An 18,736-nucleotide genomic window follows, 5' to 3' on the forward strand; every position below is an offset into this window, starting at 1 on the left:
GATTCCATGAGGTAGAGGTGAGGCATTCCAGATACTGAACCCATGCAAAGACATGGAGATGGAAATCATGTCTTCTGTGAAGAAGAAAGATGTCAGGCTGGCCAGATCAGAATACAAGATAGGAAATAATGGCCAGGAGACTAGTGGGATCCCGACTGGATAGGGCTTTAAAAAGCTAAACTGAGGAACTGATATTCTATCTTAGAATCAACAGGAAAACCAGTGAAGTTTACTGAGGGAGAAGAGTGATATGATGAGATCTGCATTCAAGGAAAATGTCTTTAGCAACAGTGTGAAGAACCAACTGGGAGGCCATTACAATAACCTAAGTAAGGAATGATTAGAACCTGAGCTGTATGAGTAGAAAGAATGTGAGAGATATTGTAAATGTAAAAACAAGATTTAGTATAGGATAGGGTATGTGGGATAAAGGTAAAGTGAAGAGCTGAGAATTATGTGGAGATTAGCAGGACGGAGGGGCCTTTGATAGATATAGAAAAGATTGGAAGAGGGGAAGGTTTGGGGGAACCCAGGTTTGGCTGAGTTAATTTTGAAAGGTAAGGGAAAATATCTTAACCCCTGCACTCATACAAATTACATACAAATTTCCATTTTTCTGTTTTTTCTTAGAAAGTACAGATTGAGAGAGTTGGTTGGTTCAGGGATGAAGGCTGCTGATAGCATCCCCAAGTCATCTGAGTACAAAGCAGCTTCATAAGCTCTTTGATTTTTTGGGAAAGGATGAGAAGTTCCACTCAGTGTATCAATCTGAGGTGTCCCCAGTGTCTATCCTTACTGAGGACCTTTTTCCTGCTATACTTAAATTTCCTTTGGATAGCAATTAAGTGATTTATACAGATCTCACTTTGTTTCAATATCGAAGGTAAACTATCCGATGACTGGTCTGAGGAAGACCAGCCCAGAAGATGTTTCATTCAGTTTGAACTGTCCAACAGGCAACTGGTGGCATGTGACTAAAGCTCAGGAGACATGTTGGAGCTAGATATACAGATCTGTCAATCATCTACATAAAGATGAAGTTAAATCTTGGGGAGCTGATGAAGCAACCAAGAGAAAAAGTGTACTAGGACAAAACTGTAGGAGACTTCCAGAGTTAGGAGCAAGATACAGATTGGTATTCTAGCAGAAGAGACAAAGCAGCAGTCAGGCAGGCAGGAGGAGAATCAGGAGAGAGTAGTATCATGAAGACCCAGAAAAGAAAGGATACCTAGAAGAAAAAAAGTGATCAATAGTCTCAAATGCAGCAGATAACCCAAGAAGAGTGAGGTCTTCAAAAAGGTCATTAGATTTTGGCAACTAAGAGAGCACCAGTACCTTGAAAGCAACAGGTTTATTATAGTGACCACATCATAAGCCAAATCACAAAAAAGATGTAAGGAACAATGGAATTATTAAGTGAAGACAACTTTTTCAAGGAATTTGGCTGTGAAAGGGAGAGGAGATACGGAATGGTAGCTCGAGGAGATGGCAGGTTCTAATGAAGGCTTGTTTTTTTGTTGTTGTTGTTTTTGTTTTTTTGGTTGTCGTTTGTTTGTTTAATAGGGAGGCTTGGGCATGAAGTTAGCAGGAAAGGAACCAATAGAAAATGAGAGGTTGGAAACTTAGGAGGTAGAGAAGATGACTGAGGTTACAATCTCCTATAGAGGACACAAGAGAGACACAGAACAGATCTACTAATGTTCCACAGTGGCTCTCAATCTTTAGTGTCTTGGAACATGCTTTGTCGATCTGGTAAAGCTATGCCTGCCCCACTTCTCAGAATAATGGTTTTAAAATACGTAGGTATCCAAAGACACCAATTATTTTTAAATAGGTATCTATATTTATCTATCTATATTTTAAACCTCAAGGACCTTTGTTCAACAGTGATTTATGCTTCTCAGTGAAGCTAAGTCTATCACATTTGCAGTCTACCCTCTATCTACCAGATGAGACAAAGTGGCAATGGCATCTGACAAAATAAAAATGTAAGGATGAAGCTAAATGAATATTTATCTATGATAGAAGCAAGACAAATTTAAATATTTTAAATCTCAAAGCAAAAGAAAATTTCCAAAAGATTCTAACTGGTAGGTATTTTAAAACAATTAACATCAATAACCAGTGACCCAAATAATACTTTACCATGACTATACGATCCTTATAAAAATCATCTATGTACAAATGGAGAGTATTAATGATCAAAATAAGAAGGCAATAGAATTCCATAGACAATTCATTGATGAAAATCCAAGAAGAGCACAGGACTTCCCAGACAATTTTTTTTTTCAGCCAACTTATCTTCAAATACTAATCCCACTAAAAGATAAAAAGAATATAAAGTTCCACTGTGTCTGTTATTTACTGAGCTCCAACAAGTGTCAAAGGCCTCCTCAAATAATATATCTTCTCCATATATGTCAAAACATACAAGAGTTTATGACAGCAACACAGGAGCTTATAATATATATATAATATATTGCTTATAATATATTCACATGTGAGTTTTAACTCCTTTATGATGAGTTATAATCCATAAAAATATGGATTTTTGCTTACTCAGAAGTGTTGTTATTTACAAAATATTATTAAGCAGCTTGTTTAATCCTGAGTTCAAAAACCTGAGTCTCTAAGAAACTTGTATCCATCCACAATCCTGAGAATACCTGGTAAATTCCTTTGTTTACATGTGATACAATTTATTATCTCAGAATCCAGGACCCAATCACTCAAGCAAGAAGACTACAATTAGGAGGGTCCTTTAGTCAGCTTCTATAAGAACGTTGTCAATTGTTTAATTGTAGATATTTATACCTTGGAAATCAGGAAAAATTACAAATCAGGTTGAATCATTCTTATAGTGCTACTTTAGGTTTAAGAAAGTAATGAAGAAAATGTTAGAAATTAAAATTTAACTTAAAAGTATATCATGAATACATTTTTCTCAGAGAGCCAGCTGCTAAACATTTGTCAGAATACTTTTACTTATAATATTCATCATGTACCTATGTTTTTGTGATATCAATAAATAATAGTTAAGTAAGTTCCTTATATGGTCAGTGTCTCTCTTTCCTTCAAATTCCTAATTAAACTAGATCACAAATATTTACATAGGAAGTCTGATAGGTATTTGGGGGGTGGGGTTTCTACCCAAAGTTCAAGAAGGATTTTCCATTGCTGATAAGTTTCTTTAAATGTTCCTTTTAGTAGATGACATTATACTAAATACACTGAAGCTCAAAACACTCTGAAGATTCCTTAGTGAAATCCAGTCATTTGAGAGGGATTAGCTCAACTATTCACATGGGAAAAACAAAGAGGATTAAAAAAAAAAAAACAAAAAAAAAAAACATATATTGTCTAGATTGCAACTTGCAGTAGGATAGAGATACTGAATCAGGGCATTAGTAGGTCCATCTTGGATAAGTGCTTTAGGTGGACAATGATTTATACCAAGAATGGAAAAGGAATATATTGAGTTGGATCACATTTGGGAAACTGCACAACGCTTTTAATAATGCCTCTGTATGTTCCTATGCTATTCAGATACAATGTTAAAAATTCCAAGGAATAAAAATAGATCTGCATGCATTCCAGTAGTGTTTGACAGAGAAGGCAAAGAATCTAGTGGTAAGCCTTTAACATCATTGTGTGGTAAAAGAAAGACCTGAAATGACTGCAGTACAGAGAAATGAGACTAAATCTTTTTAACTGTTTCATTTGAAAGTTTACTTGTTTTTGTTTGTTTGTGGCAGCCCTTTTCGTAGTAGCTAGAAACTGGAAAATGAATGGATGTCCATCAATTTGGAGAATGGCTGAGTAAATTATGGTATATGAATGCTATAGAATATTATTGTTCTTTAAGAAATGACCAGCAGAAAGATTTCAGAAAGGCCAGGAGAGACTTACGTGAACTGATGCTGAATGAAGTGAGCAGAACCAGGAGATCATTATGCATTTCAACAACAATACTATATGAGGATCAATTCTGATGGAAGTGGCTATCTTTGGCAATGAGAAGATCCAAATCAGTTTCAATTGGTCAGTGAGGAACAGCTACACTAAGCGAAAAAACACTGGGAAATGAGTGTGGACTGCTTGCATTTTTGTTTTTCTTTCCAGGTTTTTACCTTTCTAAATCAGATTTTTCTTGTGCAACAAGAGAACTGTATAAATATGTACACATATATTGTATTTTAGATATGCTTTAACAAGTTTAACATGTATGAGACTGCCTGCCATGGGGGGAAAGGGGGTGGAGGGAAGGAAGGGAAAAGTTGGAGCAGAAGTGGTTGCAAGGGTCAATGTTGAAAAATTATTCATGCATATGTTCTGTCAATAAAAAGCTATAATTAAAAACAAAAACAAAAAAGTTTACTTTTTTGTGTTTTGTGTTGCTGTGAAATTTTGATGCTCCTGGTAGCTAGTTTTTTAATTTAAAAATCTTTTTGGAATATTATTTAATGTTTTGATTTTATGATAGTGAAACTTATATTCAGTGTTTTGTCAATTAATATTATATGCTTCTCTTAAAAGCAACTGAAAAAAACAAAAAAAATCTAGTGACGAGGGTTGAAGGCTGTCACTGAAATTTTGAATGAAAGTATATTTCCTACCAGGAGAAGCAGTTCCTGGGTCAGCTAGATAGTACATTGGATACAGCATTGGCCCTCAGGAGGAATGAAGTTCAAATTTGGGTTCAGATACTTGATACTTAACTAGCCTTGTGATCCTAAGCAAGCCACTTAACCTCAATTGCCTGCAAAAAATAAAAAACAAAACAAACAAACAAAAAACAAAAAACAAAAAAAACGAAGAAGAAAAAAAAGAAGAAGAAGCAATTCTTGACCATTCATCAAACTCTCTACTTTAGGAAAATCACCAAGTCTAGAAAAGGGATCATTATTAAGATCCTATTGGTCTGCTTGCAACCATATGATCAGATATTCCTAAAATGGGCTGAATATTTCCTAGCTATTGATAGTGACTACAGACCTCTTCTCTCTCGTTTGAACTTTGTGTTCTTCATATAATAAATCTTTCTAACTTCTATGTTATTTCCAGAATTCTATGTATCAAATATATTTCCTGGTACATGCAGAAAAATATTTCAGGACTTCCTTCTGAGTAATTAACTTCCCATTTACTCCCAAGAGACTAAAATAATTCTCATCTCCCAAAATTGTTGATCTCCATCCTATGACTTCTTCCTTAAAAACTAAAATGAATGATAATGGTGTTCCAGTGAGTATAATTACAGTGAATGTTGGAGATCGATGAGAGGGGAAATATGAAACTTCCCTTCAGTGTCCTATGAGCTAACACTAACACATAACAGGAAAGAATGCCACAGGGACACCAGCTGGGTAAGTCTGTGAAAATGTATCTGGGAGTGAATAGCTTTCAGAAAGGATAGAAGATTCTCTATGAAAAGTAGATAAGCTTTTGAAGCAGACAGGAACTTCAATGTTAACAGTTAACTGATAATGACAACAGAGTGCAGAGTGAAGCAGACTGGATTTGTGATCAGGAGGGCCTAGATTCAAGTCTTGATTTGAATGCCAATTAGCTGGGTGACCCTGGATAAGTCTCTGAGCCTCATTTCTTCATCACCAAGTAGGGATAATAGCATGAGGTATTAGGTAGTACAGTGGATCAAGCCTGCTTCAGATACTAGTTGTGTGGGCAAGTCACTTAACCCTCATCTCTAAAAGGGGAACAATAATAGTACTTAACTCCCATGATTTACGAGGCTAAAATGAGATGTTATTTATAAAGTGCTTACAAACCTTAATGCATTATGTGAAATGCCAACATTAATTTTTATTGCTGTTTTTGGTACTATTAGCGGAACTTACCTTACAAGACTGTTCTGGAAGAAACACATTTACTTAACCCTAAGGACTCACTTAGAAATGTAAGTTATTATAAGAAATAGCAGTTCACAATCAACTTTCCCCTTTTTAACCCTGACTTTTTAACCCATGTTTGTGGGCTTTTTTTAATTCCTTGAAGTTTTTTTTAAGAGATATAAGATAGCTATAGAGTGGGTCCAAGTCTCCTGGGTTAAGGCTCAGTTCCATTCTCAGTTCCCAGCTCCCTAAAAAGAGGTCATATCTATTCCTCCAAAATGGGTTCTCTGATTCCTTATTCCTTCCCAGCCACCTGGTGCCCAAGGTTCTGGGGGGAAGGGGGAGAAGGAGAGAAAGAGAGAGATGGAAGAAGACAGAAAGAAGGAAAAGAGGACAATAAGAAGACATGCTTATGACACAAGTTTTTACAAAGACCCAAGAGCTGAAATTTCTAGCAAAAATTTTCCCATTAGAGCATTAATTATTATAGATTTACATGATGCAAAATAATGTAGTATATGTTCTACCTATTCTTGTTAGTTCAAGGTATCATAGATGTGCTCTAGATTACTAAACCAAAACAAAACACACTTTAGCATTTTAGAAACTATTTTAAAGATTCCTATTTTTAAAAAAAGAAAAATTAAATCACTATTTTTCAAATGCCATCCTTTTTTTCCTCATCTAGTTCTTTAGGCCTATTGCTTAGAAGGCTATTTTTTTTTTGGTCTGGCTCAATAAACTACTAAATACATCAGATCACAGAGCTAGAGCTAGAAGATTAGAGATCATTTGGTCCAACCCCCTCGAAATAAGTCTTGGACTGAGAAGGAAGCCTGGACCCTTATTCTAGTTCTCATTTAACTTAAGGAAGTCCCTCCCTTTCTGGCAAGTCTCAATTTCCTGCTCTGAAAAAATGGGTACTCTACCATATCAGAGAAGCAAACTCCCTAATGGAAGAAGAGTCAGCCAGTTAGGAATGAAGGGCTCCCTTCTCCCTTAGCTCTCACTGGTCCCTTTCCTTAAGTGTCTCTTAATGCTACTTCCATTCACTCCATGACCAACCACTACCCTCAAGACATTCCAATTCTCATCTTCACAATAAGATCCTTACAAGTGACAAGTCTCCCAGAACAGCTGACTCTTTTGATTCCTGCAGAGAGCATTAATTTTCCTGGTGGACGGGAGAAGCTGTAATCTGATAAGTCTGCAGGCTCTTCAGTTCCCTCCCATTGTCTGCAGCTTCCCCAGCCATCTGGCCTCCCCAGATTCTCACTCTTTCTCTTTAGAGCCAAAAATCAAGTTGTTTTATAATTCACATGCCCTGTCTTGTTCATAATGCCTCCAAGACTCCAAATAAGCCTTTTTTCTCTAATTTCCCCAGCCTCTTCTCATCCCCAAGATTGTAGACTAGCTGGAATCTGGCAAGCTCCAGAAAGTGATGGACAGTAATCAAAAATTCTAACTGTGCTAAACTAAAGAAGATATTTTAAGTTATCCTAATGGCCCATGTGAAAAGTCTTATGACAAAAAAGGGCCTACTCATTTTAAAAAGGCTTTTTTTTTTAAGTATGAAAAGAGCTGTGTTTAATCAGATAATTTTTAGAGTTTAAAACCCTAGCAATTTGCAAATATAATCCCCTTGACAGTTTCAAAAACAGTATCATATTTGCTTTTCTGTCTCCTTTATATAACTCATCATTCCAGTGGATAATACAACAAAGGAACATAATCTATGAGGACTCCACCTTATCTCCTACCCGTTTCCTGGTTCTTGCCAATCCAGCTACCTGCTCAGTTTTACCCCCAGACCAAAGGCTTTCTCCTGATTCTCTTCTTTATCATTCTCACTTCCCCTAATTTTCTTATATCCATTCTCCACTTTCCTTTGTTTCACACATGTATGAATCTGTGCATATACATTTGTGTGTATGTATGTAGTATATACATACATTTATAAAGGTAATGAATTTTTCTACTTGTACTTTTATGCATTATATCTCTATACAATGAGTTACATAATTTCTCTTAAACTACCACATTAAAAACAATCATTAATTAATTAATTGTGGCTAATATTTATATGGTCCTTGCTATATACTGGGCACTATACTGAGTATCTTAAGCTTATCACCTCAATTGATCCTCTCAACAATCTATTATCCCTATATTAAAGATAAAGAACCTGAGACAGAGGATAAGTGACTTGACCCTGGTCATAAAGCTAGAAAGTGTATGAGGTTGGATTTAACCTCAGGTCTTCCTGACACCAGGCCTAGGCACTGTACCTACCACTGGGGTGTGCCCGGCTTAAGTGTTTTATCCCACATTGTTGCCACCTCCACCAACACTACAAATTTCCCCCTTTGAAACAGCAGTCTGGCAACCAGACTTTTCCTTTCTGTTCCATTCTCTCAGCAGAATAGGTTTTATCCTTGTGTAGGCACATACATAAATAAAGGGTTAAATTGGCAGGTTAGGGTGGCAATGACAGCTGCTGTTTTTAGGACTGTTGCTGGGAGGATGGGAGAATGGGGAGCCAGAGTAAGGAGAGGGTAGTGCCAGCTGAAAGGCAGCTGGCACAGGAGACCACTCAAAGTTGAGAAGCAGAGAACTACTTAAAACGGTACATTGGAATCTGCAATAATGGGACAACGGTGGTTAGGGAGGAATCTGGCTTTGAAACTACCATTTTTGATTTGGGGCCAGTTCCCAACCAATGAGACTGAGCTGCCCTAAATGGATGACTCATATCTGAGCTTCTTGTTTTTAAAAGAACACACATCTGGGAGAACAAAGCAGCTCTCTACTGAATACATTTTGTATTCAGGCAGGTGTGCCAGGCTGATAGATTTTGTTTCTACAACAGCTACTCCCTTTTCTACTTTCTCCCATCCCCACCTCTCCCTGCTTCTCCGCTCTGAAGCATCCGCAAATCAATTTACTCCCCAAGGGCAATGGTGTTCTTTTTTGGGGGGGAAGATAGGGGCTACAAAGTCAGACTCTAAGTAGACTACCCTGGTTGTAGTTATTGAATAGTTCTCTTTCTGGTGACAATAAACAAAACCAAAGTGTTTTATGAACACACAGCTGTGGATGGGGTACCTGATGCTTTACTTCAACTCTATCCACGTTAAAGGTACCACACATGATGAGGTTTATAAAAGAGGCCAGAAGAGGAGGCCAGGTGCAGGCTGGAAGGTGTGGTGTGGGCAAACAAAGCCAAATGATGGGAAGGTTCTCTGTAAACAAGTACCATGAATAATGAGACAGTGTTGATGTTTCTCCACTTACTCATTCTGCCCGCATATTTATTAAGGTGGCTAACTAAATCTGCAATTGGACTCAGCCTTTCCCCCGAGTACATTTTATTTTCCACTGGTGCTAGGAGGGCAAATGCATCATTAGGATACTTTTTGGAAGCTAGGCGTGCTACTGGAGTGAATCATCAGGAGCTAACAGTTATGTTAAGAAGGCAATACAGCAACTAACAAGCTCTGAACAGCAATATTCATGGACTAGGGAAATTCTTTATTTAGAGAGACAAGAGCATAAGTCTGACATCTGATTTCAAAACAACCATTTAGAAAGTAAAAAAATGATGAGCTATGGATAGAATGGCAGAGAATTAAGAGAACGGCTTGCAATTTTTCTTCCAGAAGCTATGTATTCTGGGAAGCCCTCTACAGAGTACATCTATAATACAGTCCAAACTAGAGTTTATTGAAGAGATTAGAAAATCAGCAGAAACATTCTTAGCTAAAGCTTGTCATATAATGTTCTTTAAAGCAAGGAAGGAACCACCACTTGAAAAAATAAAATAAACTTTTCTTTCCAATCAATGGCTCCTTGGTGCATGAAATTATGACTCAACTTGTCATAAGAAAAACATTCATTTTTTCTATGTTCTTTGGTTTTAGAAAATAATAGATCTTGATATACAGAGAATACAAAGAACTTTAAAAGGCAACACTACAAAAATGCTGTCCATAATTTTGATAACTATATTTGTGTGAATGTTTTGTATATTCATATTAAAAATTAAAATTTTCACAAAATCACTTTTTAAAAAATGTTAATTTCCAAAACATGATATAATAATAAATTGATTATTAAAGATCTGAAATTTCTTTTCTCCATCCAGAGATCTCCTATGTCTTTCACCTGTTTTCTCTTTTTCTACCTGGCCATCCTCTATGTCTAAACATTGTGCTAAACAATCACAGAGTCTAAGAACTGTTTTACCAAAATGCTTTCTCTGTCTAATTCTACAATATACGCCTCTTTAAACTCTTGTGAGAACAACAAATCTATTGATCATTTTTCCTTATTCTTGATACAGTGGGAAGAGCCCTACCTCCCAAATCAGAGCATCTGATCTTTATTATTTAAGTGACCTTGGTGAACTCCTTTAAGCTCCCTAGACCTCAGTTTCCACATCTGGAAGATGAAGGGGTTGGGCTAAGTGGCTTCCAAGGCCCCTCTAAGCTCTAAGATTCTACAATATTGCTTTGACATCTGTTCCACTTTTTTTTCCCCTCCTTTGGGGCAAGGTGGCTTTCTATTTTCACTCTCAAAATACCTCATATTAAACTCCTTTGTATTTACTTAAATGTTATCTTTATATTGATCTATGTTTACATTTATTCTATATTTACTATCTCTCCTATTAGAATAGAATTTTCTTGTATGTAAGAACTATTTATTTTTGGTATAGCTAGAGCCTGAGAAGCATAAATAATCAATCCCTTTAAGTTACCATAATATTTTAATTTATATTGCATATTTCCATTGGATTAGAACCACTTACCCTAACTTATAAGGGCAATTTTTAAAATTTATAAAAAGTTTAATTTATAAAGTTTATAAAAAAGTTATGTAAATGTTAGAATGCAAAGGAATACCACTTCAACAGATTCATTATTTCCCTCTATTTGGCACATGTAAGTATATTTGTCTCCCCTGTCTCTAGCACAGTGATTGGAAAACATTAGATGCTTTTAATAAGTACTTGTTAACCTGACTGACTCTTCTGCAACACATTCTAACATCTCATCAGGATTCAAAGCAAGTTCACTAAGTTGTGGTCTGCCAACTTTGTTCACTGTTCTTTCTTTCTGTCTAAGGACATTTGCCCTTTGCCTATACTACCAGATCTTTCAGCCATCACCCCGAGTGGTTCAGTCATAATACCTACCACAAATTCTTTCACTGTCATAAATGCAGCTGACCTGGACCTGGCAGTCTGGACTCAGAAAAACTCATGTGGAAGATTAGTAAAAATTGGCCATTTTTATTCTATTTCAGTTAAAGGATCATTATTTTTGTCAGGGAAAAGCAATTCTGCCTTCTTTCCATCATTTAAAATATGACTTCCATCCACCTCTAGCAGTGACCTTACCCTTCCCCATTATCTTACATATAGAATGTTGTTCTCTTTTCCCCGATGTAGTTTTTTTTTTTGGGGGGGAAGGGGGCAATTGGGGTTAAGTGACTTGCCACAGCTAATTTAAATGTCAAGTATATGAGGCCAGATTTAAACTCCTCCCGACTCCAGCACCAGTGCTCTACCCGCTTCCACTGTGCCATCTAGCTATACCCTGCCCATATAGTTTTTTCTAAACCATTTTGTTGAGCTTAGCTTCAGCTAAGATTGAGCTCTAAGTATTCTTGGCACTAATATTACAGGACCAAGTCACATTTTTGTACTGATCCTCTGCTTTACTTAAAATCTTTTATAGTTTCATAACAAGCTTTGGAACAACTCTCCTTTTTCACCCCCAAAAAGGAATCATGTCTATTTGTGTCTTTAGAATTTCTTTTAAGGTTTCCCATCCTTTACAGGAATAAATAGTGTTGACTATCCCTACAGAACTTTAATCTATATGACCCTACCCTATTCTTCCTCTGAACAGTTTGAAATCTCTCCCCAGACTAATGAGGCACCTCAGAGTATGCCTGGCTTTCTTCTCCTTCTCTACAATAAATCCTAAATTAGAGCAATCCCTTTCTCCTACTGGTGGTGAATAGCTAGTAGGTGTCTAAGCCCTGGATTTGAATTCAGGTCTTCAAGACCTCAAAACCAGCTTTCTATTGAACCACACTAGCTCATTAAACACAGCTACCTCATTTCGATTATTCCACTGCTAGAACCACCAAGCAATTCCTCAATGTTGGTAAAACTATTTCCCTAATTCCCCAGAGGGGGGAAGTGACTCAGTAGATAGCAAGCTGAGACTCAAATTAGGAAATTTGAGTTCAAATACTGCCTCAGACACTCATTAGCTATGTGATCTTAAACAAGTCACTTGATTTCTGTTTGCCTTAATCAACTAGAGAAAAAAAAAAAAAAAAAGGCAAACCACTTTAGTACCTTTGCCAAAAAAAAATCAGACAACTGAAAAACAATAATTCTAGTTTTCAAAAAACAGAGGTATATCATTAATGCAAATTTAAAAATTACTAGTCATACTGATATGAAAGTAAATTACTGAAAATAAGAAAAAATAATTTTCTCTATTCTAAAAGCCCCTTCCAGACTTAAAAGTATGTTAGGTCATGGAAATACTTGTCAGACCAACCTTGATTCCTTACAACATTACAATCACTATTTCATCTGACTTTGCACATTTCTTCTAGAACTTTAAGTTTCTTCAAAAATTAATCCATATCTTATAATTTATCTCAGTTGCTGAGCCACATCTGTTAAAACTGTTCAGATAAAGTACATCTATAGACTCTTACAATTGGAAAAGACCACAGAAATAGTTGCAGCCAACTATTTCAACATTTTACTATTTTCCTATCATAACAGGAAAATGAGTATAAAAGAACTTAAAATATCCCAACAAATCTTGACATAATACTCCTTTTCATGTTCATTACTCTATTTTGTAACAAATAAAAGTTTAAAATGAAAATAATATTTCTAGTACTTACCAAAATAAGTCCTGAGATTAGTGAGGAAGTGCCTGTCAGGGCAACGTAGAACTTCGGTGTTAACGTATTCAAAAACATACTCACTGAAGGAGGAAAAAAGACAGAGAAAAAAAAGAAATATGAATATCAATGACTCTCTTCTATTTTTTCAGTCCAAATAATATGAAATATCTAATATGTAGAAGAACACTCATTGTGGGAAGAGGGAGAATAATATACAATGTTTTCAATCACAAATCTTAAGCCAAAAAACGATAACTGTTAGCTCTGGCTCCAAACACTAACCTTGTTAGAACATTTTCTATCATGGTTACAACTGAATATGGAAACAAGCAAGATACTCAATTGTCAATAAAATTCAGAAAAGACATACCTATATATTAGTTGACCCAACAGATTGAGCCCTTGAAAAAGTCAAAGATAGAAATTCTACAGAAACAAAATAGGAAAGAACAGTGACTTAAGATATTATATCCCCATGGTAACCAAAGGAAGGTTAAAAATGGGATGTTCATTGTTAAATTCTAAAACTTATTTATAGGACAGTTGGGCTGCCCTATTTTATGGATCAAATAAACCGTGCTAATATACAACCTTCTATCCCAAAACTCTTCCCACAATCATCTTAATAACAAACTTCTTTCCTACACTTTAGCTCATCAATTTCTTCCCTACTCTTTAGCCTCCCACAATTATCTTAATAACCAATTTCTTTCCTACTCTTCAGCTCACCCAATACATTTACTAAAACAATCTGAATTACTGAATTGATTTCTATTTATACACTGCTTTTCAAAGGAGGTATGATGCCAAAGTAGATTTTTATTAGCATAATATTATGTCATTTTAATTATACATTTTGCTATTCAAAAATTAACCTTTTATTGCCCTGAATTGTTAACTTATCTTTCTACTATTTTTAAGCAATGTGCACACACAAAAAGAAACAACTAGGGTGCATAGGCCAACAGCTCTGGGGCACCAGCCAGGAAGGACACAGAAAAAGAAAGAAAGCAAGGAAATAGCTGAAATAAAGTAGACCCTTATGTTCTAGTATCAAAATAAGTGGAAGGTCATAACACAGCCTATTGGTGAGGAGGCATTTATAGGACACTGAAAGATCACATTGGAGTTACAAGAGAGACAGGTCAATTAGCTCTTGCCAAAAATTAATATTTTTAAAGATAGCATTCAGTAGAAGAAATTAAAGTCTGGAGCTTCTGATTTGTAGTTGGATTTTTATGGACCTGGAATTTATCTCTTCATTGATTACAAGGGGATATCTCTCTATCCTCAAAATTCTACCACCTAACTCCTTCCTATACTATTTTTCCATACATTATTAATTTTCTATACATTATTAATAAGAGAAGGTACATGTATACATTCTGTGAACACAAAATATTTGAATATTACTACTTTATTATTAGTAGCATCTTAAAAATAAAGTTGCTGAAACTACAATGGATATTAACTTAAATCAGAATTTCTTGAAATCTGATTTTGATTCTCAATTGTGGATGGAATGAAATTAAATGGGAAACACTGTTTATGAATTATAGTCCCAGAAAAGTTTATATGTGTGTGTATATATATGTATATGTATATCTGTGTGTGTGTGTGTGTGTAAAAAAGAACTTGAATCCATTAAATAAAAAAAATCCATTCATATATTGTCAAATTAAATATAGATAACAAAACTCAATTCAGTAAACACTGCATATTTACAGCAAATAATAATGATGCATGCGCACGCACACACACACACACACACACACACACACACACACACAATTCCATTATCCATTATATTAAATTTAAAGAGAAGATATGAAAATGGAGAAAGAACATGCAGAGGGGAGAACAAGAAAGTGAATGACAAAGTTAATACCTTATATTTAGAAATAACTTCATCTTTTTGTTATTGAGAAAGATTTTAAAAGCTACATTTTATAATTACTTTTTTCATAATTTTTTTTTACAATTTTTTTACATTTTTTACAATTACATAAATGGAATGTCACGATTGGATACTTATTCTATGGTCAGAACGAAACCTAGTCCATGAACTGGAGTTTCTCCAGCATGGAATAAAGTTATTAAGGCCAAGGTAAAACAAAAGACAGACCAAATAGTAGCATCCTCTCAGTAAACCAAGGGGTGATGATATAGATAGCCAAAAAGTTTGTTTTCTGATAAAATTTTTTTTTCGTTTAAATTGACTGAGGTGGATTAAAAAACACAAGAACTCTGTGTTCCTTTTGATTTTATCATCATCACTATGTCCTGATAATGCTCTTCATTATTTCTTCCCCTTGATTTTAGCTAACAAAAAGAATCCATCAGAAACCAAATGAAAATAACAATCATCTAGTCTATTTTAACTTTGGCACATTCTGCTACTATTAAGAGCAAAAAGCAATCCACATTATTCTTCAAAAAGAATGGATAAGGTTGAGGAAAGAATCTGCCTATTCATGGGATTGATATATTTTTGGATTTAAATAAAAAGTCCTGAATTTCTCTGCCCTGCCTATATATATATTTCAGGGAGCTAGTTTAATAAATACAAGGTGTTACAGAATGTCTTGGTACAGTTTTAAATATTAGTTAGCATCTTAAAACTTAAGTTTTAATAGCTTCAAACAGCACGAAGACTTCTGGGACACAATATATACGCAGAAGTGTTATTGAAATGCATTAGGCATAAAGAAAAGAAAAAAGTAAATTGAGTCCTTTCATTAAGGAAGGAGAAAGCTTTTAACCAATTACACTAAAAGGCAGTCACTTTTAATACATGCTTCTATTTCTTTGAAGAAAAATTGCATGTGTTCCACTGGGATGAAAGGACAAAAAAGCTGCACTGAAATGGGAGAGAACTTACTTAAAGAATACTCAAGTAAATTAGTTTTTTCAAGTCTACATACAGACTTGAATGACCTACAGCTGAGGGCACCTAAGGAATTAGCTTAAAATGGTCACAGAAGCCATTCATAATAATCTTTGAGTATTAATGGAGGTATGATAAAATCCCTGAAAACTGGGAAGTGGAAAACATAACACCTCCATTTTCAAAAGGGAAAATTGAAAATTCAATTAGATTTCCAAACCTTTTCATATATTAAAACATAACAACAAAAACACATAATTCCAAACAGCCCAATTTTGTGAAGAATACATTCTTTCAAGCTCTTCTAATTTCTTTTTAAAACCTGGTAGAAGTTAAAAAAAAAATAACAGTGAAATAGAAAGTATATTTCAAATTTGCCAATGCTTTTAATTTGATCCAAGATGACATTCTAAAAACATAACTATCCAAGGAGAAGTTATCGTTTATTTAATGGCTATTTCTGGAATTTTATTAAAGGTCATTTTAACTTTAACCCAACACATTTTTTGTTTTTACTAGTGACCAAAGATAATGGAGTAAAAAATATATTATTAAGTATGCTAGAGGTGACAAATTAAGTGGATATGATTTACTAGTGGGTGAAAATAACTTTTGCAAGATACAGTGATGAGTGAATAAAAACAGAATAATATTCAAAAGGGGCAAGTAAAAGACAAAGGAGAAGAGGGTAAGTGCACAACTACCAAAATATGGGAGGGCTCACTTTTATAAGCATGGAAGAAAATCAGGAAATACAGTATTAAGGCCCATAAACATGGCATGCACTGCAAGCAGAGCTCTTCCATTTACTACTCTTATCATGTAAGCCTCTGAAAATAAAGACAAATACTACTTTGAAAGCAAAATGTACTCCTGGAAACCACAGCATTACAGCAAGCTGTCCAAAGACAGGTTAGTCATTTCTGCCTATACTGGCACATTTTTCTAATCAAATCCAAGTACTGTCATCAGTGAAAACCAATTAAGCTAAAAGGTGTGGCAAGAAGTGAATTAAATGTCTCTTAGGCATTGCAGAAAGGGTGAGGCATTATTATAAGGAGGGAAATGTAAGGCTTGCTAGTCCTACATTCATTTTGAGGTGAGACAACTGAAATGTTAACAACAACAACAACAAAAACTGCAAAAAAATTTGGAAACCCGCTATGAATTTTTTAGGAAGTTAGAAAAATGGTCTCTACAAGCAAAGTCTAAAGCTAGGTCTGTAAAGCAAATATTTATCAGAAACCTGACAATGAAGGGGTCATTTTCAATTTCCACTAAAATCACAGGTCCAGAGCCAGAAGAGATTCCAGCAGCCATCCAATATAATGCCAATTAGACATAAAGAAACTAAGTCCCAAGGAGATTAAGAGGGACTTTTCCAGGGTCACAAATGTTATAAATGTCAGGGTGAGATTTGAACCCCAAACTGACTCCAGAGACAGTATTCTCTCCACTAAGTAGCACGAAGAGGCTGCCCTAAAATGTTATTTTGATCAGATAAGTTTGGCTTTCCATGAAAATCATTTATGGAATATTCTATGAGAATTTGAAGGAAGGGCTATATGAGTAAAGCTCAATTAAATAGAATAGACATTCCAGGGTGCATTCTTCCAATTCTTTTATTTGCTTTTTCAAAGAAAGGCTTTTGAGTCACCCTCTCATCCATTCAGAACTTCAAGGCTATTACAATTAACTTCTTCAAGAAGTATGCACACCCATAGTCATTAGTTTCACTTATAGTACCAACAAGTCAGATAATAAAGTCTATGGATGGTCTTCAAACTGTAGGTCTCTCAATGGCCTCTGTCTTGCTTTGCTTCCATTCTGGCACCATCACTGCTGAGCAGAAGAAGGTTGAACTGGAAAGGGGACCATTCTGTATTTTTGTTACGTAAACTGCCACTGCCAAAAAATCCATTGCCAACTGGCTAGCCTACTGGTGAAGAGCTTTCTGTATTTAGCTCAGTTAATGGAAGATAGACTCAGTCTGTCTGCATCTGTACTCAAAAGAGCCTTTCCAACATGGTAGAAATCTGTCAGACCTTGTACTCCTTAAGAACTTAACATCATGGATAATGACAAAAAGTCCCCCTTAATGGGTTGCAACCAGAATAATTAGTAAAAACATTCAAATTCATAAGAATATAGATCCATTTGAGTATTATTTAAGTAAGCATTATAGAAAAACATTCCAAGGGACTATAAAGGAGGGTTCTAATTAATTTAATTTTAATTTAATACACTTAATTTTAATTTTCTTAGTAACTGAGGGTATTTATTTCCACATGCTGAAGATCTTTCCAAAATGTCTAAATTTATTTTCTTGGCTTAATATGGATTTCATCTAGAACTGTGATTTCATTGATAGAGGAAATTATGGATGAGAAAATGTCCTCAATCATGCAGCTCAATAATTGTATTGTAACTTAAAAGTCTTGGAGTTGCCCCAGTCACTAAGAAGTACAATGATTTGCCCATGCTCACATAACAATCAATGTCAAAAAGATTTGTATTTCATTCTCCATTCTGAGGATAATGGTTAGTCCAAGAGTCACTGAATCAAAATCTTTCTAGTACAAATAGTGTTCATAATGAAACTTCTCTCCTAACTCCTAAACTGTGCACACTATTTGTTGGCAAATGTTTTACCATCAGCTCTCCAAAAAAGAAAAAAAAAAATACAGTATATACTTTTTTAGTTTAATCTGTACTATTGACATTCTCTCCATCATTTTAACTCTAAACAATTCACAGAATAATCAATTAAGCCCTGACATCTAACATTCACTAACTTCCAACACTTACAGCTCAAACTGAAAATTTAACAATTGTCTTTCATGGGCCCTTAACAGCTGGATTCAGCAAACTCCTACCTTTACAGTACAATCAGTACCTATTACATTTATAGATGATGAGGGGGAAAAAAGGGTTAAGATGAATGTGTACTAAGGCAATAACATAACACAGAATTTGATGTTTAAGTAAATTGACCAGCCATACCATTGGGTATTCAAATCGCAAAAATAATGATTTGAGATTTTATAGTAGAAAT

The 18,736-nt window shown here is 35.1% G+C and overlaps 1 protein-coding gene across 4 annotated transcripts in view; it reads right to left on the bottom strand.

Moving 5' to 3' along the window:
* ST7 (suppression of tumorigenicity 7) overlaps positions 1-18,736 on the bottom strand; it is a 320,239-nt gene that overhangs the window by 132,922 nt on the left and 168,581 nt on the right. For all 4 annotated transcript variants that reach the window (XM_074268213.1, XM_074268214.1, XM_074268216.1 and 1 more), the window contains one exon: positions 12,792-12,874. In XM_074268213.1, coding sequence (XP_074124314.1) covers positions 12,792-12,874 — 83 coding nt within the window. The remainder of the gene's footprint in view (positions 1-12,791; positions 12,875-18,736) is intronic.

This window comes from Sminthopsis crassicaudata, chromosome 5 (genome assembly GCF_048593235.1).
Source record: "Sminthopsis crassicaudata isolate SCR6 chromosome 5, ASM4859323v1, whole genome shotgun sequence".
Taxonomy (NCBI): domain Eukaryota; kingdom Metazoa; phylum Chordata; class Mammalia; order Dasyuromorphia; family Dasyuridae; genus Sminthopsis; species Sminthopsis crassicaudata.